Source organism: Carassius carassius, chromosome 48 (assembly GCF_963082965.1).
Source record: "Carassius carassius chromosome 48, fCarCar2.1, whole genome shotgun sequence".
NCBI classification, from domain to species: domain Eukaryota; kingdom Metazoa; phylum Chordata; class Actinopteri; order Cypriniformes; family Cyprinidae; genus Carassius; species Carassius carassius.
The window spans coordinates 6,056,853-6,076,335 of NC_081802.1; the positions used below are offsets into that span (position 1 = coordinate 6,056,853).

General features: G+C 34.9%; 2 protein-coding genes across 2 annotated transcripts; both read left to right on the plus strand.

Moving 5' to 3' along the window:
- The first annotated feature begins 1,040 nt into the window (after positions 1-1,040).
- Positions 1,041-5,210, plus strand: LOC132131632 (growth/differentiation factor 8-like). Its single transcript, XM_059543694.1, has 3 exons — positions 1,041-1,571; positions 2,472-2,842; positions 3,626-5,210. The coding sequence occupies exons 1-3, from the start codon at positions 1,202-1,204 to the stop codon at positions 3,992-3,994; spliced, it is 1,110 nt and encodes a 369-aa protein (XP_059399677.1). The 5' UTR covers positions 1,041-1,201; the 3' UTR covers positions 3,995-5,210.
- A 2,025-nt stretch (positions 5,211-7,235) lies between these two features.
- LOC132131414 (signal transducer and activator of transcription 1-alpha/beta-like) lies at positions 7,236-18,275 on the plus strand. The gene is made up of 24 exons (XM_059543430.1): positions 7,236-7,401; positions 8,428-8,578; positions 8,714-8,809; positions 9,079-9,168; positions 9,258-9,336; positions 10,081-10,172; positions 10,267-10,418; positions 11,647-11,805; positions 11,888-11,980; positions 12,074-12,133; positions 12,355-12,378; positions 12,673-12,760; positions 12,852-12,893; positions 13,629-13,712; positions 13,792-13,890; positions 14,676-14,811; positions 14,904-14,959; positions 15,068-15,159; positions 16,189-16,328; positions 16,457-16,645; positions 16,727-16,802; positions 17,530-17,599; positions 17,685-17,711; positions 17,789-18,275. Exons 1-24 carry the CDS (start codon positions 7,274-7,276, stop codon positions 17,810-17,812), a joined length of 2,247 nt encoding a protein of 748 aa, XP_059399413.1. The 5' UTR covers positions 7,236-7,273; the 3' UTR covers positions 17,813-18,275.
- Positions 18,276-19,483: the final 1,208 nt, after the last annotated feature.

Below are 19,483 nucleotides of genomic sequence, written 5' to 3' on the forward strand. Positions count from 1 at the left end.
AAAAAGAGCACCCACTTAATTGATCCTTTACAGGGAGTTTGACTAACAGGCGATCTGACAAATCCTAAAGATGAATCTGCCATTTTTTGTCCAACAAACAAACCAGACAGGGGAATTGATTAATGCCGGTGGACTTGAACTTCAAAAAACAGTGTGTATTGACATCTTTCCACAGTTGAAACAAGATACCATCTGATGTTCATTGATGTTTCTTTTGTGCTATAACTAGTAAGGAGGAAGAGATGATCTGTTCATGTGCCACTTGAACTGAGACGCTTCAGCGATCTGTCACGAGTCACGACACATTAAAGAGACACAAAATAGTATTAATTGTTTGAATTTCTTACAAAATCTGAAAGCTGAGACTTTGTGTCATACCTAAAATAACCTGCTCTGACTTGTTTGTCAGTGCATTGTCAGTTACTCCACAATGTATTTTTCACTACGTGAGAACATGGTGTGTGGCATGAGAGAACCAGGGCTTGTAAAAGACAAAGCAACGGTAATAAAGCGGGGTGGGGATTTGTGAATGATCAATTGTATAGCAGCAAGCTAAAAACACTCAGAAACCCCTAGAAACCACCTAGAACCAAGTTATCAACCATATAGCAACACATTAAAAGCTTTCAAAACAACCTAGCACCCTAGCAACTATCCATAATATGCAAGCAACAACATAAAGGGATCTTAAAATAACATTTAATTGTATAGCAACAAACTAAAATCACCAGTGAACCCCTAGAAACAACATACAGTAGTAATACACTATCAACCATATACTAACACTTTAAAAACCTTTCAGAACAACCTAGCAACCCAACTCCCTAAGACTATATAACCCTAACACCCTTGGGTGCATAACAATTGAGTGGATCAACAGTCAGCATAATGAAATTCATATGATATTTTAAGGTATTTGTGTTAGACATTTATGGTATGTCCAACAAAACAGACAGTCGCTGGAAATCCTCAAATCAAAACGTGCATTTAGAATTTACTCAAAGAGCAACAATTCTCTGTGCAGTCTCATCTGGACTTGTGCTTCTCAATCCCACCAATCATACGATATCTAACAGCAGGGAATCCTAAGTATAAAACTTCCCGAGAGGCTGAACTTCTGTCCAGTGCTGTTTGGAGAGAGTGTGGAAAGGTGCAGTCCATTCCCAAATGTGTAAATGTCTACAAAGACACATCAGGAAAAATGTTTATCCTTCTTTATCTGAGCTTTTGGAGTGTGTTGGTGTCACACAGTCAGAGCCTGAGTGAAAGAACAACAGCTACAACAATAACATCACAAGCATTTGTGACGCTTGGAGACGACAACGGCCAGTGCTCAACCTGTCAGTTTAGACAACAGAGTAAGCTTTTGCGCCTGCACTCCATTAAGTCTCAGATTTTGAGCATCCTGCGTCTGGAACAGGCTCCAAACATCAGCAGAGACACAGTTAAGCTACTCTTACCTAAAGCACCTCCACTGCAGGAGCTCCTGGACCAATATGACCAAAATGGAGGCATTAGTGAGGATGAGGAACAAGGTAGCAGTGAAACCATCATAACCATGGCCACAGAACGTGAGTACAACAGTGTTCTGTATTATATAGTCACCAAAAAAAGTATTCAGACACTTTAGTCACACTTAAAATTTATGTCAAGTTACTTTTGAGGAACTTCTAGCATAATTTGCAGATGCTAACGAGTTCATTATTTTGTTATTGAATGCAATAAAATTAATACTTTTTGAAGTGTGGTTTTAATGTCAAAATACATTTGGGGGGCATCGTATAACCTGAAAGGGTTGACTATGAACCGACTATGGTTCATTCATTCTGTGGTTGTTGGAAGCTGGCCAAAGGCAACAGACCTTGTTTTCTGCAAAGCTGTGCACCAAGAGACAACATACAAAGCACATTTGGCCTATAAAAATATAGGCTCTTTTCAAAGATTTTCAATGGAAACCATAGATTCTATCAAAAATACAGTAGTTGCTCTATTAGTGTTATATCAGTAGAACAGTGGTGATTGTCATTTTCTGACAGTGTCGAAGAAGGTTTTGTAGATGTTGTTGCACTCTTTGGCATAAACCTTCGCAAGGTTGGGCAACTCCAGCCATGGAAGACATCTGTTCTGCAGATTTTTGTTCCGAACATATTAACAAAACATACCTACCTGGAATTTTCATGTACATCTAAAATCTGCGGGACAGTGGTCCCAGGAGCAGAGATGCCCACAGCTTGTCTGTGTGGCTGTTGTACTCTTAAAGGGACAACTTTGTACCTTATCTACCCCTGAAAGGTGCATATTAGTACCTTAGAGCAGTAATGTGTACCCTTACTACTATGTAAACCCTTAAGCTGATAAGTTGTCCCTTTAAGGGTACTGGTCCGGTAACAAGCTGTTGTACCCATAAAGGTATCATTTTTGCACATTGGTGAAAAGGTTTACATGGTCTTAGTAAACTTAATACCTTGCAGCTCAAGCAATCACCCAAGCTGAGGGAATGCCGAAGTGTTGCATGTTCTCACTGAGCCCAAAGATTATGCCTAACAGCATCCTCAAGGCCCTGCTCTGGATCTACCTCCGACCAGCAGAGGAGCCAACCACAGTCTTCATCCAGCTATCTCATCTGAAGTCTTTGTCTGAAGGGAACAACCACTCAAGAATGCGTGCACAAAAAATTGATGTGAATGCCCGGACAAACTCCTGGCAGCACATCGACATGAAGCAGCTACTGCAGTTGTGGCTCAAACAGCCTGAGAGTAACTTTGGGATAGAAATCAAGGCCTTTGATGCAAATGGAAATGATCTGGCTGTGACCTCTGCAGAATCTGGAGAAGAGGGATTGGTAAGTTGGTGCATTCAGTGGTACTTAGTTACATGCCTCTTTGTCAAATGCTGGACGAACTTTAATGAACTGATCTGCCAAAGGTTTATGAAAGTGTACATCAGGGTTGTCCAGTCCAGACCTTCCAGCAAAGTTCAGCTCCAACCCCAACTAATTAAGATCTTCAGGAGCACTCAAAAGTTACAGACAGGTGGTGTTTGATCAGAACTGAACTCTGCAGGTAGGTAGATCTCCAGGAACAGGTGTATGTAGTCTTACCTTACAGAGTAGTCTAGTGCAGTGCTTTCCAACCCTGTATCTGGAGGCCCACCAGCACTGCACATGTTGCATATCTCTTTGAAGTCTCTACAAATGAGTTGATGACCTGAATAACGTTTGCTTGATTAAGGAGACATCTAAAATGTGCATTGCTGAGGGGCTACTGGTCTAGTGGATAAAGGAATACTTCACCTAAAATTGGAAATTGTGTCATCAAATTCTGATCCCCGCCACTTTACAGTAGCTTTCAAAATGTATGTGCACCTTGTGGAGTTTAAATGTACCTTTAGAAATCTGTAGATTTAGGTAGATCCTGCAAAGTCTTAATGAGTTTTCAGAGTAATGGTGGAAAGCAAGGTACGTTCAAACTCCACAATGGGCCATAATAAGCTTGAACACAGATTTTATTGGTCAGGAAGGTGGGGGCTGTTCCTGTAAAAAGTGTATTGCAATTAATGTCCAGTATGTGCTTAATTGCACCTTTGAACCTAATTGACAATGTCTTAAATAATTGTTCTTATCCAGCAACCCTTCCTGGAGGTTAAAATATTGGACACTGGCAAACGGTCCAGACGGGACACCGGCCTCGATTGCGATGAGCATTCCACTGAGTCACGTTGCTGCCGGTATCCACTCACCGTTGACTTTGAGGAATTTGGTTGGGACTGGATAATTGCCCCCAAGCGCTACAAGGCCAATTACTGCTCAGGTGAATGTGTGCAGAAGTACCCCCACAGTCACATCGTCAACAAGGCCAACCCTCGGGGCAGCGCAGGCCCCTGCTGCACACCCACCAAGATGTCGCCAATAAATATGCTGTATTTCAATGACCATGAGCAGATAATCTATGGAAAAATTCCTTCAATGGTCGTAGACCTTTGTAGCTGCTCTTGAGCCTGAGAGATTCTTGAGTTGCTATGACAGCAAGCCCTAACTGCTCTGGACCAGAGGGAAGTGAAAATAAACTTTACCTTGTCCCTGACAAAATAGTTCCAGCTAAAATAATTGACCACACCAGGATCCCAACAAACCAACTTATCCAATTCTTTTAGTTTGTTCTCATCGACTGTTGCACACAAGGACAATTGTACCAAGGTGACAAGTGTTTCTTTGTTTATGAAGGTATAAGTCTTCCTCTGTGAATGCATTTGAGCATAGAGATGACCTGATGGGCTTTACCAGCTTGATGTCAGAATGTAAAAATTGCAAAAAGTACTTTTGAGTTTTAAATTAATGTCAAAGGGGGTTGTATAGTTGATTATTTATATAAAGTCACTTATCCACCAGTGACCCAAAAACAGAAACACTGACCCAGATTCGCACTCAACATGACGTCCAAAAGATTTATTCTGCAGTTGTTTCATATGGGTAGTTGACAGATGGTAGGAATAGGAAAAACTTTTTTTCATTGCTGTAACTGGTCAAAAATTTTAAATGTATAAATAATCTTTAAATGCTTTTAGACATTGCTGGAACATGTCAACTACCCAAAGGCACGCAGCTTATGTTCTTGTCAAAAAACACCAATTAAATTGCCAGTTCACTAGGTAGCCTACATAATGTGATGACATGGAGATTGTTTTTTTTTTTAATTTTATAGATTCTATGGTTGCAAATCATGTTATAGTTTTGATCTGTCACTGTATGAAGTAAAATGCCCTGTTACTGAAATCTCTGAGGAGTTGTTTTTGCGTGTCCTTAAGGGACCTCTTCAGTGTTTTCCCTTTGTAACCCTAACAATGACACCATTGACATCATTCCAAGCATGTGGAGCACATTATGGCACTCAAAAGCAACAAACCCATTTTCCATGGAAGCTAAAGCCTCTCCTGTTTTATTTTGTTCTCTGGAGGGTTCCCCAGTGTGATTGAGCACCAGAAGCACCAGAAGTCTGTCCCCAGGGCAATGAAAGCACTTAGAAATGTCTTAATTTATTTTTTTTAAAGATTTTGAACACTTTGCTGCGTGACTCAATAATAACAGTTGCCATGAAACTATAGGTTTAGGACATGGAAGAATGGAAGACAAATAAAAAACCTTGCCTCTAAAACCGACAGGTTGAAAAGAGGGGAAACAAGACTTCATAAAAATGCAGTGCAACTAACCATATCATATATATATATATATATCAAGAATATAATAAACAAAATAAACAAACAACAAGGCTTATCAATATTTAAAAGGGAGGACAAAATACTCCAGTTCCAGCGTCCCCTATATTATAACATGCACACTGTACTGCAATCGGTAAGTCAGATTTTATTCGAAAATTAATGCAACTTCACCTTGATTGTCCCCACATCAACATGTACTCCTCTAGTCCTGTCACTTATGCATTTTTTTCCCTCTTAAAACAAATTAATTTCTTATGACACATTATTATTAATAAAATCAAATAACGTGCATTTCTCCCACAGCTTTTACGCGGTGATGAAATAAACACCTGTCTCTAGTGTACTACAGTTTCAGTTTCTTATAAATCACGTGGGCTGCGCTACAACCTGGTGCAAAATTCCACCCTGCGTCATAAACGACGCCCGAACGCGCTGTTTGGCTAGTGCATACGTAAAAACCACAATTTCGCTCGCTGATTGGTTCACCCAGCTGTCACTCAAACACACGCACAGACGTTCCTCGCGCAGACGGAGTCGGACATCTACTGGAAAGACTTCTGAGAGAGTTCAATAACAAATCGAGAGGAACACGGAACTGCTCTGATCTTCCTTATTATTCCGCTGCTGTAGAAGACAAATCAAACAAAACAGCGGATTCTTACTTTAACCGTGTTTGGATAACGTTTGGGGGGTGAGTAACAAAATAATAACTTTAAATTCCGAATTCATATATATTTTTTCTGCGTATTATTGTACAGGAAGTTTTGATCTCACGTTTTTTTAATGCGTGATATGAATAATAACGTTACATACTCTATAACCATAAAATTTCACGTTATTAGATGATTTTTACTAGTAACGCAATGGAAAAACACATAAAAGGCCTTTATATAACTAACGTTAGGCCATATGTAAACCCTTCTGCAGTTTACGAGCGGCATGAATTCTGTTATATCTAATAATTATATTCTTAATAACATCGTTCAATATAGATATATTAGTATTATTATTGATTGATTGATAAATAATAATAACATTATTCAATATAGCTATATTATTGTTACATTACATTTATTCATTTAGCAGACGCTTTTTTCCAAAGCGACTTACAGATGAGGAGGACAGTGGAAGCAATCAAAAACAACAAAAAGAGCAATGATATATAAGTGCTATAACAAGTCTCAGTTAGGTTAACACAGTACACGTAGCATGGGATTTTAAATAATATAATATAAAGAAAACAGATAGAATAAAAAAAGAATAGAGCAAGCTAGTGTTAGAGGTCTTTACACATACACATACACATACACTTGCATAATTACTGAAAAGAAAATAGAATACAAAAAGATTAGAAAGGTAGTTAGATTTTTTTTTTAAAGAATAGAATTAGAATAGTGAGTGTTAAAGTTAGAGGGTCAAATAAAGATGGAAGAGATGGGTTTTAAGCCAATTCTTGAAGATTGCTAAGGACTCAGCTGTCCGGATAGAGTTGGGGAGGTCATTCCACCAGGAGGGAACATTTAATTTAAAAGTCCGTAAAAGTGACTTTGTGCTTCTTTGGGATGGCACAATCAAGCGACGTTCACTTGCAGAACGCAAGCTTCTAGATGGCACATTATGCCTAAAACTATGAAAACATTTGAAATGAAAAATCTAATATTTTAAATATCTAATTGTCTTAAAGCAAACAAAACACCCACATTCACCACAGACTTGGCCATACAAGAATACATTTAGCATTTAAAAAAAAAAAAATAGTAGTAGTAATAATGATAGCTATAATAATAATAATATAAAATGTACTTAACAGTTTTACACAAAATAAGCTTTTCATGCAAATGAGACTTTTTTGCTAGTAGCTGCTAGGTTAGAAATGCACACCACACAAAGGAACTCCATGGCCATAAATTGAGATATAAATTTCATTATCTCATCTGTTGAGGTCTGCTGTTTCTGCTTTTACTGTGATTTCTGCAAGTTTTCACTGTGGCCTGTCTGTTATCCATATCCATATCCATCCATATATTGTCATGTGTTTTAGAGTCACAGAGTCGCAGAAATGAGTCAGTGGTCGGAACTTCAACAACTGGATTCAACGTTTTTGGAACAGGTCGACCAACTGTATGATGACAGCTTTCCAATGGCCATCCGGCAGTACCTCAGCAGCTGGATAGAAAGCCATGACTGGTGCGTATGACTGATTGTGTGCCTTTACAACTATGTCAAACACACAACCACAATCTCTTGCAAGTATGATAATGCAAAACTAGGCAACCCGTTGATTCTTAACATTATTTATTATAAAGTTCAACATTTAATATTAATTGAAATTATTAATATATTTTTAAATATACATTCCATTTAAATATTTTAACTGTAATCAGAATATTAATATTAACATATCAATTAGAATTGTAATATTTAAACATTAAAAAACAAATGAATACTTTTTAAGGTGCATATAAAAAAAAAGGTAGTTAATGTTATTAATGTTTAAAACAATAATAATAAATTTAATATTATATGAATCAAAAACTATAATTAAAATTTGAATATTAATTAATACTGTTGATGTGCATATTTATTTTTAAATGCAATTAGAATATTAATATTAACATGTTAATTTAAATAATATGATTTTAAACTTAAAATAATAATGAATACTTTTGAAGGTGCATAAATATTTTAAGGGTAAAACAATATTTATTAAGTTAATTAATATTATTTAATTAACTCATTAATTAACATGTAACTAATGTTAATGTAAGTAAAAATGTTGTTATTTAAATAAGAAAAGATTAATATTTTAAATGTGCAAAAATATCAAAGGTAATCAAAATATTACAATTAAAACATGAAAATATGAATAAATACTTTTTTTTATGTGCATACATATTTTTAAAGGTAATCAAAATATGAATATGAATTATTATTTTAATTAATATTTTTCTTTTTACTTTTACAGGTTAAGGCATTTGTGCTTTACTAAAAAAAGCAAAAGTACAGTTTATTGTACATAAGGCCTTCATGTTGAGATCACATGATGTTAATGAACACAAACTTCAGATAAACGTACTTTAAGTGTGAAATCTTCCAGAAAATATGGCAAATTGTTATAAACTGAAGCAGAAATATATAAATTATGTTAAAACAGAATTCAGTCCAGTTTCATCTTTGTTTGGTTTGAATCATCTGTTCTTCCTTCCCTTAAAGGGACCATGTCGCTAATGTGGAGAATGAGTCTCTTGCCACCGTGAGGTTTCATGATCTTTTGACCCAGTTGGATCATCAACACAGCCGCTTCGCGATGGAGAAAGACTTCCTGAACCAGCACAACATCCGCAAGATCAAAAGGAACTTGCAGGTGCCTGTCTGCTACACGATCATTTCCTTTTAGCATTTGTGTCAGAGCCTCTAACTCATTCGGCATTATATAGATCAGAAAGTTGCAACATGCAAACGATGGAGTTTGTGAGTTAACACAGCACTTGTGTTTCAGAGCCTCTTCCAAGACAATCCTGTTTCCATGGCCATGATCATCAGTAGGAACCTTAGTGAAGAAAGGAAGATTCTGGCTGCTGCCCAAGTGTCAGAGGTCAGGAATTAATAAAAGACAACCACTGATTTCCAACAAAAAACTGTGAATTTAAATATGCCATTTAAATCTGTATTAAAAACCATTTTTTAAGTTCTTTCCATGACTGAAGGAATAGGTCAAGCAAAAACAATTCATCGACATGTTGTTCCAAATTCACATGACCTTCTTTAATCTGTAAAACACAAAAAGAGATATTTCGCAATATTGTCCATGCTGCTCTTTTCCACGTAATGACATTAGGTTAGTAATTAGTATTTCGTTTGCAGAATCGAACCGAGAACAGCCAAAATGACATGATCGTGGAGAAACATCGAGAAATGGATGGAAGGGTGAAAGATATAAAAAATAAAGTACAGGTGATGTACACAAAACTATCACAACTATGAGATATGTCTAATGCTCATAGAAAGGTTGTGTAAAACATATTTTTCAAATTCCCTATCAGGACATAGAGCAGATTATCAAAAATCTAGAAGACCTGCAAGACGAATACGACTTCAAGAGCAAAACTCTTCAAAGCAGAGGTAACCGGTTTGTAGTCGAAAAAACAGCTTTATTGAATGTGTGGTCACGTTACTGAAATTTCTGCACAAGTTTTTTATTGCTTATTTTGCTTATGAAAATTAATTGAACAACAAGTATGACCGTATCTATGGTCAGAACTAGCTAATTATTCAAGAAGTATAGAAACTCTGTATTGTTTATTTTGCTTTTAAAAATGTGTCAAACATCGGTAAATGTGACGCACTTGAAGTCAGAACGAGCTATTTTTTTCGTCAAGTTCGGAAAATCAGTATTGCTTATTTCTTTCATGAAAATTTCTTGAACAACATTAAGTGTAACTGCATATTAGGTCACAACTAGCTAATATTTCGTAAAGTATTGAAAACCCAGTATTTCTTATTTTGCAAAAAGTCAAAAGTAGCTATATTTTAAGTACTGAAATTCGATATTGCTTATTTCGCTCGTGAAAATTCAACAAACAACAGTAAATATGACCGAACCTTTAGTCAGAGCTATTATTTTCAACAAGTACCGAAACTCAATACTGCTTATTTTTGCTTGTGAAAGATTGTTGAACAATGTTAAATGTCAGCACACCTTAAATCAGAAATAGCTTTTCTTCGGCAAGTAACGAAACTTAGTATTAATAATTTCAATCGCAAAAATATGTCAAACAACAGTAAATGTGACACATTAAATCAGAACTAGCTATTTTTTTTTTAGACGAATACCGAAACTTAGTCTTGCTTTCATCTGTTCAACAGAGGAACTGAACGGGACCATTTCAAAGGAAGACTTGAACCGGGAGAGACTGATTATACGTGCCATGTTTATGAAACTCAACGAAACAAGAACAGTGGGAACATTGGCTTTTGTCTTTTCTGTAATGCTAACTGGTTAGCGAAGAGAAGCAGTTACATTGGACCTTGTCTGTGTTTGTGTCCATGTAGAATGTGATCAGTCAGATGTCAGAGGTGTTGAACATCATGGATCCGGTGATCTTTGAGCTAATCTCAACAGAACTGGCTGAATGGAGGCATCGTCAACAGATGGCTTGCATCGGTAGAGTAACCAATGTCTGCTTGGACCAGCTGCAGAACTGGTAACAAACCACTTATTAATTATTTCCTTCTAACCATACGTTTTTGGAGTACTAGTAATAAACTACTTTTTTTTTTTTGCAAAATAGTCCAAGAACGGTCACATTTACAAGATATCGTGACGACCAGTTTAAATAGATTGAAGATGTTCAATAGTGTTCCTGTAGCTCAAGTGGTAGAGCATTGCGTTAACAAGCGCAAGGTTGGGGGTTCGAATCGCGGGGAACACATGTTAGGAGAATATTGTTAGCCTGAATGCAATGTAAGTCGCTTTGGATAAAAGCGTCTGCTAAATGCATAAATTTAAGATCTTTAAATAAATGTAAAAAACAATTGGTATTGATCAGAATTACGTTTTTATTGTGAATTTTGACTTTGCAAAATATATTTACTTTTTTTTTTTTTGAATGGATGATTGTGAATACCAATAATGGTTTGCATATTTTTTTTGCAAGCAAAATCTAGTCATGTGGATTCGTGTTGACCAACAGAACGCTGTTTTACTTTATTTTTATAGACCTTTTTTGCTTGCGAAACTTTTTTGAAATATTGGGAATATGTAAATAGTTATAATTTTGATACACTGTTAACAATGGTTCTTTTTGTTCGCAAGTTTTTATAAACCTTTTCTACCTGCAAAATTTTACAGAAATATTGACAGTATAGAAATATTTTGACAGTATTTAAATATTGATCATTTTGCTAGACTATTGACAGTAGACAATGGATTGCTTTGCTTTTTGTGAACAAAATTTTACTGACCTTTTCTGGACATGAAATTTCACAGAAGTATTAACCACATTAAATTTATTGCCAGTATATAAATATAGATAATTTCGCTACAATAATGACAATAGATTGTTGTTGTTTTTTTCACATGTTTTATAGACCTTTTCTGCTTCCAAAATTTCACTAAAATATTAATAAAATGTATATTTACAATAAGCAAATCGTGACAATTTCACTACACTATTGACTTTTTTGCTTACTAAATTTTAATGGAACTTTTCTGCATCCATAATTTTGAGAAAATGTTGTCAATATTAGCTATACATACAGTATACAATTACTCATAATTTTGCAACACTATTGACAGTGGACCTTTTCTGCTTGCAAAACTACCCAAAGTTGACAGTATAAATATTTCTATTTATGCTAAATCATGCTTTTAGGCTTTACAGGATCATATTAAAATAATATGTTATTGAGTTTTGTTTGTTTTCACCTCAGGTTTACTTCCCTAGCAGAATCTCTGCTTCAGCTCAGGCAGCAGCTCAAGAAACTTCAGGAGCTGGAGCAGAAATTCACTTACAACAATGATCCCATCACCCTCAGCAGAAGCACTCTGGAGGACCGGATCATGTTAAACCTCAAAAATCTCATCACAAAGTAAGAATCCTACTTTGCTTGATACATCACTGCTGAAAGGAGTCGCTGACAGTGAATCATTTTTGTTTGTGTGTGTTTTCAGCTCTTTGGTAGTCGAGCGACAGCCATGCATGCCGACCCAACTGCAAAGACCTCTTGTGCTCAAGACAGGCATTCTGTTCACCCTTAAATTACGGTAACACAGCCGATGATTCGCATTTCTCTGGAACTAAAACGCCGGATGATGTTCAGTTGATTAATGTTGAATCGTATTTTTCCTCTCCCCCAGGCTGCTCATAAAACTTCAGGAATTTAACCACACTGTTCGGGTGAAGGTGCAATTCGACAAGTAAGTGCTGTACATACTCTGACTCAACCGTATTTCACAGAGGTATTTCTGTTTGTTTGTAAATTACTTCGTAATTCAACTTACATTTTTAATAAAACGCAGTTTATGCTAAAATTGCTAATGATTCACTCGTATGGTTAGCATTTTTAGCTTAGCATACATTCAGATAAAACACTGAAGATGCATTTCATTGTGTTAACATACCTCTTTTCACCTTCCAGGGACATCGTTGAGAAACGAAAAGGGTGTGTCCTACATAATTTCCTTATTTGCATACCATTTTAAAGGGACAGTTACGCTAAAACTGAAAATCTGTTATCATTTACTCAGCCTGTTTCTTTGTTTCTTTGTTTTATTGTGGAATTTTAAAAGTAAATAACAATAACATTTGTAAACAAACAAAAATTTCCAATGTTTTGAGTGCGAGTAAATAATGACAAGTTTTTATTTTTTGCTGTTGCTGAACTGTCCTCAAACTCCATTTGAATTGCATTTTGATTAGATAGAATTCCACTTACTTGTTAATGCTCCTGTTTTAGGTTTCGCATGTTCAACATCTTGGGAACGGCCATGAAGGTGATGAACATGGAGGAATCCAATGGGATGGCAGCAGAATTCCGTCATCTGGTAAAGTGAAAAGAAAAACTAGCAAATTACAGTGTAGCTCCAGCTTAAAAGCATAATTTAGTAAAGTAAATAATAACTTTTTACTTTGCAGCAACTGAAAGAGAAGAAGATTACCGGAAACAGAACAAGTGAGGTGAGTTCATGTTTTTAAAAAGGTCTGTTATGCTCATCAATTCTGCATTTATTTGATCAAAAATACAGTAAAAACAGAAATATTATTACGATTTAAAATAACTCTTTTCTATTCTACTATATTTTGAAATGTAATTTATTTCTGTGATGCAACACTGTATTTTCAGCATCATTACTCCAGTACTCAGTGTCACATGATGCTTTAAAAATCAATCTAATATGCCAAATTATTATCAGTGCTGGAAACTGTTGTGCTGCTTAATGTTTTTGGAATGGAAACAATGATACATTTTTTAAGCATTTATATGAATTCGAAATCTTTTGGAACATTATAAATGTCTTCACTGTTACTTTAGGTCAATTTAACACATCCCTGCTGAATAAAAGTATACATTTCTTTACAAAAAAAAAACCTTTACTGAGCCCAAACTTTTTAAGATGGTTAAAAATTGAATTGTTAAAAAAGGTAAAGTCTCATTATTTACTCACCCTCATATCGCCTCCAAATCTACATAACTATCTTTCTGATGTGGAAGACTAAAAAGCTCCAAAAACCACATAAACGTTTCAAGAAAGTAACTAAATAAAACATTTCTGTGTAAGAAACGAGCAGAAATTCAGTTTCCTCTGCTGTAGCTCTTCTCATTTGAACGTCTGCATCTTCAAGCTTCAGACTTGGCACAACATCACCTCAAACTGCCATTTTGGGCTAAATTCTTTCTTAAACGTTCTGCAGGGCCCTCTGATCGTCACAGAGGAACTTCACTCCATCACCTTTGAGGCTGAGCTCTGCTGGTCTGGAATAGTCCTGAAATTTGAGGTCAGAACAACCGAGTTGAAAACATAAACAGCACCTAATCGTGATCATCATCAACTTTCTTCTCTCTTTCCATCTTCAGACCACGTCTCTGCCCATAGTCGTGATCTCCAACGTCAGTCAGTTACCCAGTGGATGGGCCTCCATCATGTGGTACAACATGCTGACCTCTGAGCCAAAGGTAAGTCCTCTTCAACACTCATGTTACGCACCTAACGAAATGACTGAAAATTACACTCAAATTGAACTAAAAATACATTTTAGATAAGACTGTCTCTAAATATTTTTAAATGTTGCCTTGGCAAATAATTGACAAAGGTTTAAGTTGAAGCAGTACATTTATTAACTGGAAATAGAGTAAAACTGAACAAAAATTTAAACTGAATGAATGAATGAATAAATTATTTTATAGAAATGTTTTAAAAACAACACGATTTTAAAGTAAAGCACAAAAATTTATAACTGGGGGAAATAACCTGAACTAAAGCAAAAATAAATGAAAGCTAAATAGTAATATTTAAAAAGAACTAAATGAATAAAAATGACAAAAGCACATAAAATTACTAAAAATTTTACTGGAATGAAAAATGAAAATATAAATAAAACTAGAAGTGTTGCCTCGGCAAATAACTGAAATAAGTTTAAGTTGAAAATGACTAACTGTAAACACTGAAATGACTAACTGTAAACAAATAAATACCTAAAACTGAAATAAAAATAATTGAAATCTAAACTAGAATTAAAAGAACAAAGCCTAATAAAGATGACAAAAGCACCGCACAAAATGACAATAAAATGTAACTACAACTAAAAAGAAAACCTAAAAATATAAAACTGAAAATAAGAGTAAAAAAAAAAGTGAAATGTTTCGGTAATAGATATGAGCTCTACATGCATCCCAAAAAAGATTCCCGGAGGTTCTGACTTGTCTTGAATGTCTCTTTCCTTTGACCGTCTCTTCTCCAGAACCTTTCTTTCTTCGTGACTCCTCCTTCAGCCACGTGGGGGCATCTAGCGGAGGTGCTGAGCTGGCAGTTCTCCTCCATCACCAAAAGAGGGCTTAATCAAGAACAGTTAAGCATGCTGGGTACTAAACTCCTGGGTGAGTGCGATACACTTAATTGAAATTGAGTGCAAGTGATTCTCTTGGAACAGATGAACTAAATGCACAGGCGTGTGAACTTTGGGCCACAGGTCCTAAAGTGGCGATGGATAATGAAGCTCAGATTCCTTGGAACAGATTCTGCAAGGTTGGTTTTTTTGTACTGCTCAGTTTATTAATTTTCCATTGCGCACAACTTTTCTGTTCACACTGTTTGTTTGGAAGTGATTTGATTTGAGAGTTGTGTTTGATGTAGTCTGGCAGTGAGAAGAACTTCACCTTCTGGCTGTGGATCGAAGGAATTCTGGACCTTATAAAGAGACACTTGCTGAGTCTGTGGGACGATGGGTAAGAAACCAGATGTTTGACTGATGAAGATCCAGCTAGAATCAACATCTAACACGGTCCTAGCTGGACTAGATTCTTGGTCACTTGGACCATCTTTGTCTGTTTTACCATTTTGGACAGCCAGCCTATTTCACACGCCAGGGTTATCTTCGATAATTAAAAGTATAAAACATTTTTTAAGTTTAAGTCCTAAAATGAATAAAGCTAAAACTGAAATTAAGAAAGCTTAAACATAAATAGAAATGTAAAAAAAACAACTAATAAAATTGACAGATGCACACAAAATGAAACATAAAACTCAACATTACATGGAAAATTTGAAGCACTAAAATTATAAACTTTAAATGAATTAAAACTAAAATTGAAATAAAAATAAATGAAATCTAGTAGTAAAAGTAGTTATATTTAAAATGAACAAAAACTAATATAACTGACAGAAGCATGTAACAAAATTACTAAAAAGAAAAGCCGAACATGTAAAAAAATAAAAAATGTGAATTCAAAATATTTTTTTAAAATAAAATAGTATTTAAATAGAAATTAATTAAGTCTCTCACAAAATTGTTAGATTTATGCATAAACAAAACAAAAATAAATTCAATCAAAATAAATAAAAAAAATATCCCACTCAGGAATGCTCTGGGTTAAATAAATTAATGAAAATAAAAAGAAAAGCGTGCACATCCCAAAACCCTGAAGGCTCAGGTGCAGGACAAAAAAGAAGATCGATACAAATAAAACACAACGTTTTCTGCAAGCCGATAAGACTGCTCCCAAGGAATTTCTTATTTCCAAGGAAATAAAAACACAAAATCAATCAATCAATTAAATAAAAGTAATTAATAAAAACCACCAATTAACAGAATCTGTGGTAGGTTTTTAATTACCATAGATTTACTTTTAAAACAAAAACTTGTCTCCTCTTTTCTGATTGTGTCTAAAGTTTCAACTTGTAAAAACAGAACAAAAATTGTCTGCTTGTCTATTGGTCAAGCAGAAACATTCTTTAACCCTGTCTGTCTCTCGCAGCTGCATAATGGGGTTTGTGACCAAGGACCAGACTAAAGCTCTCCTCTATGACAAACATTCCGGGACGTTTCTGTTGCGCTTCAGCGAGAGCAATCGCGATGGAGCCATTACGTTCAGCTGGGTTGAACACGACGCAAACAGTGAGACTTTCCTCTGACACACTGTTGAACAATAAAAAAATCTATTTGGTCTTGAAATCAAAACGTCCAAAAACTAACTTGCTTAAACTTTGGATGCAAATGTAATGCTCATTATTGGGTTTGTTTAGATGAGCCACAGATTCGCTCCGTGGAGCCCTACACAAAGAAGGAACTCTCTGCCGTCTCACTTCCTGACATCATTCGAAACTACCGCGTGATGGCCACCGATAACGTCCCGGAAAACCCTCTGCGCTTCCTGTTTCCCAATGTACCCAAAGATGATGCCTTCAAAAAATACTACTCCAAACCTACCGACAGTAAGAAACACAGTCACAAACTATATAAATTATGAATAAGTGTATAAGGATGTACATAAAGATATCCATTTGTTTATCCAGAGGAAGAACCAATGGATGTGGATAAGAAGTTACATGAGGGATACATCAGAACCACTCTAATCTCCATCTCTGAAATGTAAGTCAGTGTTAACCCTTTGATGCTCGTTGCATGGTAATAAAAAAATGCTACATTTTTGTTTTTATTTCAGTGAATGTACTGTTTTAGTACGATAATGTTTTTTATTTAAAATGTTGAATTTTTAGGTGATTTTATGGTACTTAATTATATTTATGTAATAGTTATGATTCATTTATTACACGTTAACCACTTATTGAGAATAGATCTGGAAAAAAAGTTAAAGTGACACTAAAAAAAGTTTATTGTGAAAAACGCACTAAAATGGTTTAAATTTTATATGAAATTTTTATTTTCTGAAACATATTTCACTCTAAAACTGTATGAAAATCAATGCCATAAATCTAAACAAGTTGTGTTCAAAATTTGAGGTTAGTATTACAAAAAAAAAAAGAAAAAATGAGCTGGCAGTACCATTTTGTTTGGCTGGAGTACCAAATGTTTCCACTATAATAATATTCACTTCCCAAATATTTCCAATGTAGTCATTTTTGACTGCAAACAGTGCAAATATGACTTTTTTCAGGACCATTTAACAGTTTAGAATCATGTCCAAACCTTTACCTAGTTTCATACTATTTCAGTGAAGTAACAAACAAAATCTACACAACAAAACAGCTTCAAAGTGTTAAAGGAGTAATTCCCACAATCTGACATTTCTGTGCTGCCAAACAGGATTGCAAAAATAACTGCTTAATTTTATGCTTAATTAAATGCTTAATTTTAGGAAGCCACAGGAGTTTAACACCACACTCATGCCAATGTCTCCTGAGGTTTATTGTGAGCTGGAGCGCATGGTATGAAAAATGATAATTATATATTTACAATAACTGAAACATTACTGTTAACATCAGTTAATCTCTCCTTCTCTCTTTATTTTAGAACCGATTCGATACATTAGGTTTTGAGGTAGAGTACTATTATTTCTATATATGTGTACATAAATAAAATTTAAATAGATGCTGATACTGTTTTTTTCCCCACAGCCCTCAGACTTAAGCCTCACTTAAGTGACCTGAAAGGACAGATGATGAAGTAGAAATGTTTCCTGTGGATTGTTCTTGTATTAACGTAAATGAAAGAGAAACATCTAGTCGAGGTACAGCCAGTGGTTTTAGTATTCCTCTCTTTCTCATTCTAACGTTACTAGAAAGACACTGCAATAGCATAAAGACAATCAAACAAATCGAATTAACCCCCTTAGTAACGCTACTGTTACCTCAGCACTTACTCTAGAAAACGTTTTAGACAGTGAAGTTGTGTATGAAAGTACTTCATTGAGTATAGCACTTCATTTTCTTAAATGCCAAGTAACTGGTGGTTGAGGAGATTCCCCCTTCTATGTAAAGCGCTTTATAAATGTAAGGAATTATTTTTATTAATTAATTGTTAACAGAAAAGGGTGAAGAAAGTGAATGAAAAAGCTGAATAGATGATTTACCCACAAACTTATTTTCTGTAAATAAAATTGAAACCTGATTTTAGGACTATTTCGTTTATTTCACATTTTCTTTACTGTAATGCAAACAAATATTTCATTTCAATGAATGTGAATAAAACTATTTTTGAAAATATTTTACACAACAGCGTTGTATGTCGTACCACCTTTAATTTTTTTTATTCAAATCAGAATAAATTATTGTTACAGGAATTTGACTGTAATAATAATACAATTATTACAGTAATAAAATATGAAAATAATGGGAATGAACATGTACACATTATTGTAAATGGGATAAGAAATGTGCTGAACTGTCATAAAAAAAAGTCAAAAGCAAAAATGTAAACAAAAATGGTCCTAAAATAGGCCCTTTTTTCTTTTGGCAAGTTTAAGTTTCCTTTGTTTGGTTTTGCGGTAAAATACCCCAAAGATTCATCCAGAAAGAACCATGAAATACAGGAGTTCAGTTCTGATGAAACCTTTTAAGCTGTTAGGTGTTTACTTTCTGAACACTGTTTCTAAATATGTGAAAGAAAAAAAACTGTATGACCTGTTTTCTTAAGATTCTTCTTAACCTGCTGGTGCTCTATTTAGTATTAAGTCCACTTTATGTACTTTGTTGTTTATTTCAGTTTTTTTCCACTGGATTGTACTGCTGTTTATTTACAGAGCAATATTTGTTTATTGTCTATTTGTTTTGGACATGATAGAAAGTAATTAAAGTGGGAATCCACCTTGTTTGGAATGCCTTAAAAATTTGCACCTTAAAAACTTTCAGCACATATCAGGAATATTAAAAGGCTGCATACACTGATGAAAGAAAAATATTGCGTATGAACGTGTGAAAAAATCGGGTAAACATTGCAAAAATGTACATTTTAATGTCTCAAAAGATAAGAAAAATGAATATCAAACGCTATGCATGTTCAAAGTCTATTGTTTTGATCTAGCATTTGTGTGGAATATATTGATTAGTATTGACATTAAATTCAAACATCTACAGCATGGCACTGTTAAATAATAAAAGCAAATGAAAGGAAAATTCACAACAACAATACAATATATTCATAGCAGTAATAAATAAAAAATGCAGGAAAAAAAGTGTCATAGCTTTTGCCGCAAAAACAAGAAATTCTACAATGCAAATAAAATTGGCTAAAGTGCAACACGAATGAAGTTGGATACAATTTGTAACCTACTTTCGTTTGTGTTGCTTCAATTTTTAGCAATTGTCCACAGT

Coding starts and splice junctions, on each gene's coding strand:
- LOC132131632 (XM_059543694.1), top strand. CDS start 1,202: ATGTTTATCCTTCTTTATCTGAGCTTTTGGAGTGTGTTGGTGTCACAC. Junction 1,572..2,471: donor CATAACCATGGCCACAGAAC/GTGAGTACAACA, acceptor AATACCTTGCAG/CTCAAGCAATCACCCAAGCT. Junction 2,843..3,625: donor AATCTGGAGAAGAGGGATTG/GTAAGTTGGTGC, acceptor GTTCTTATCCAG/CAACCCTTCCTGGAGGTTAA.
- LOC132131414 (XM_059543430.1), top strand. CDS start 7,274: ATGAGTCAGTGGTCGGAACTTCAACAACTGGATTCAACGTTTTTGGAA. Junction 12,379..12,672: donor ATCGTTGAGAAACGAAAAGG/GTGTGTCCTACA, acceptor CTCCTGTTTTAG/GTTTCGCATGTTCAACATCT. Junction 15,160..16,188: donor CTGAGTCTGTGGGACGATGG/GTAAGAAACCAG, acceptor TGTCTCTCGCAG/CTGCATAATGGGGTTTGTGA.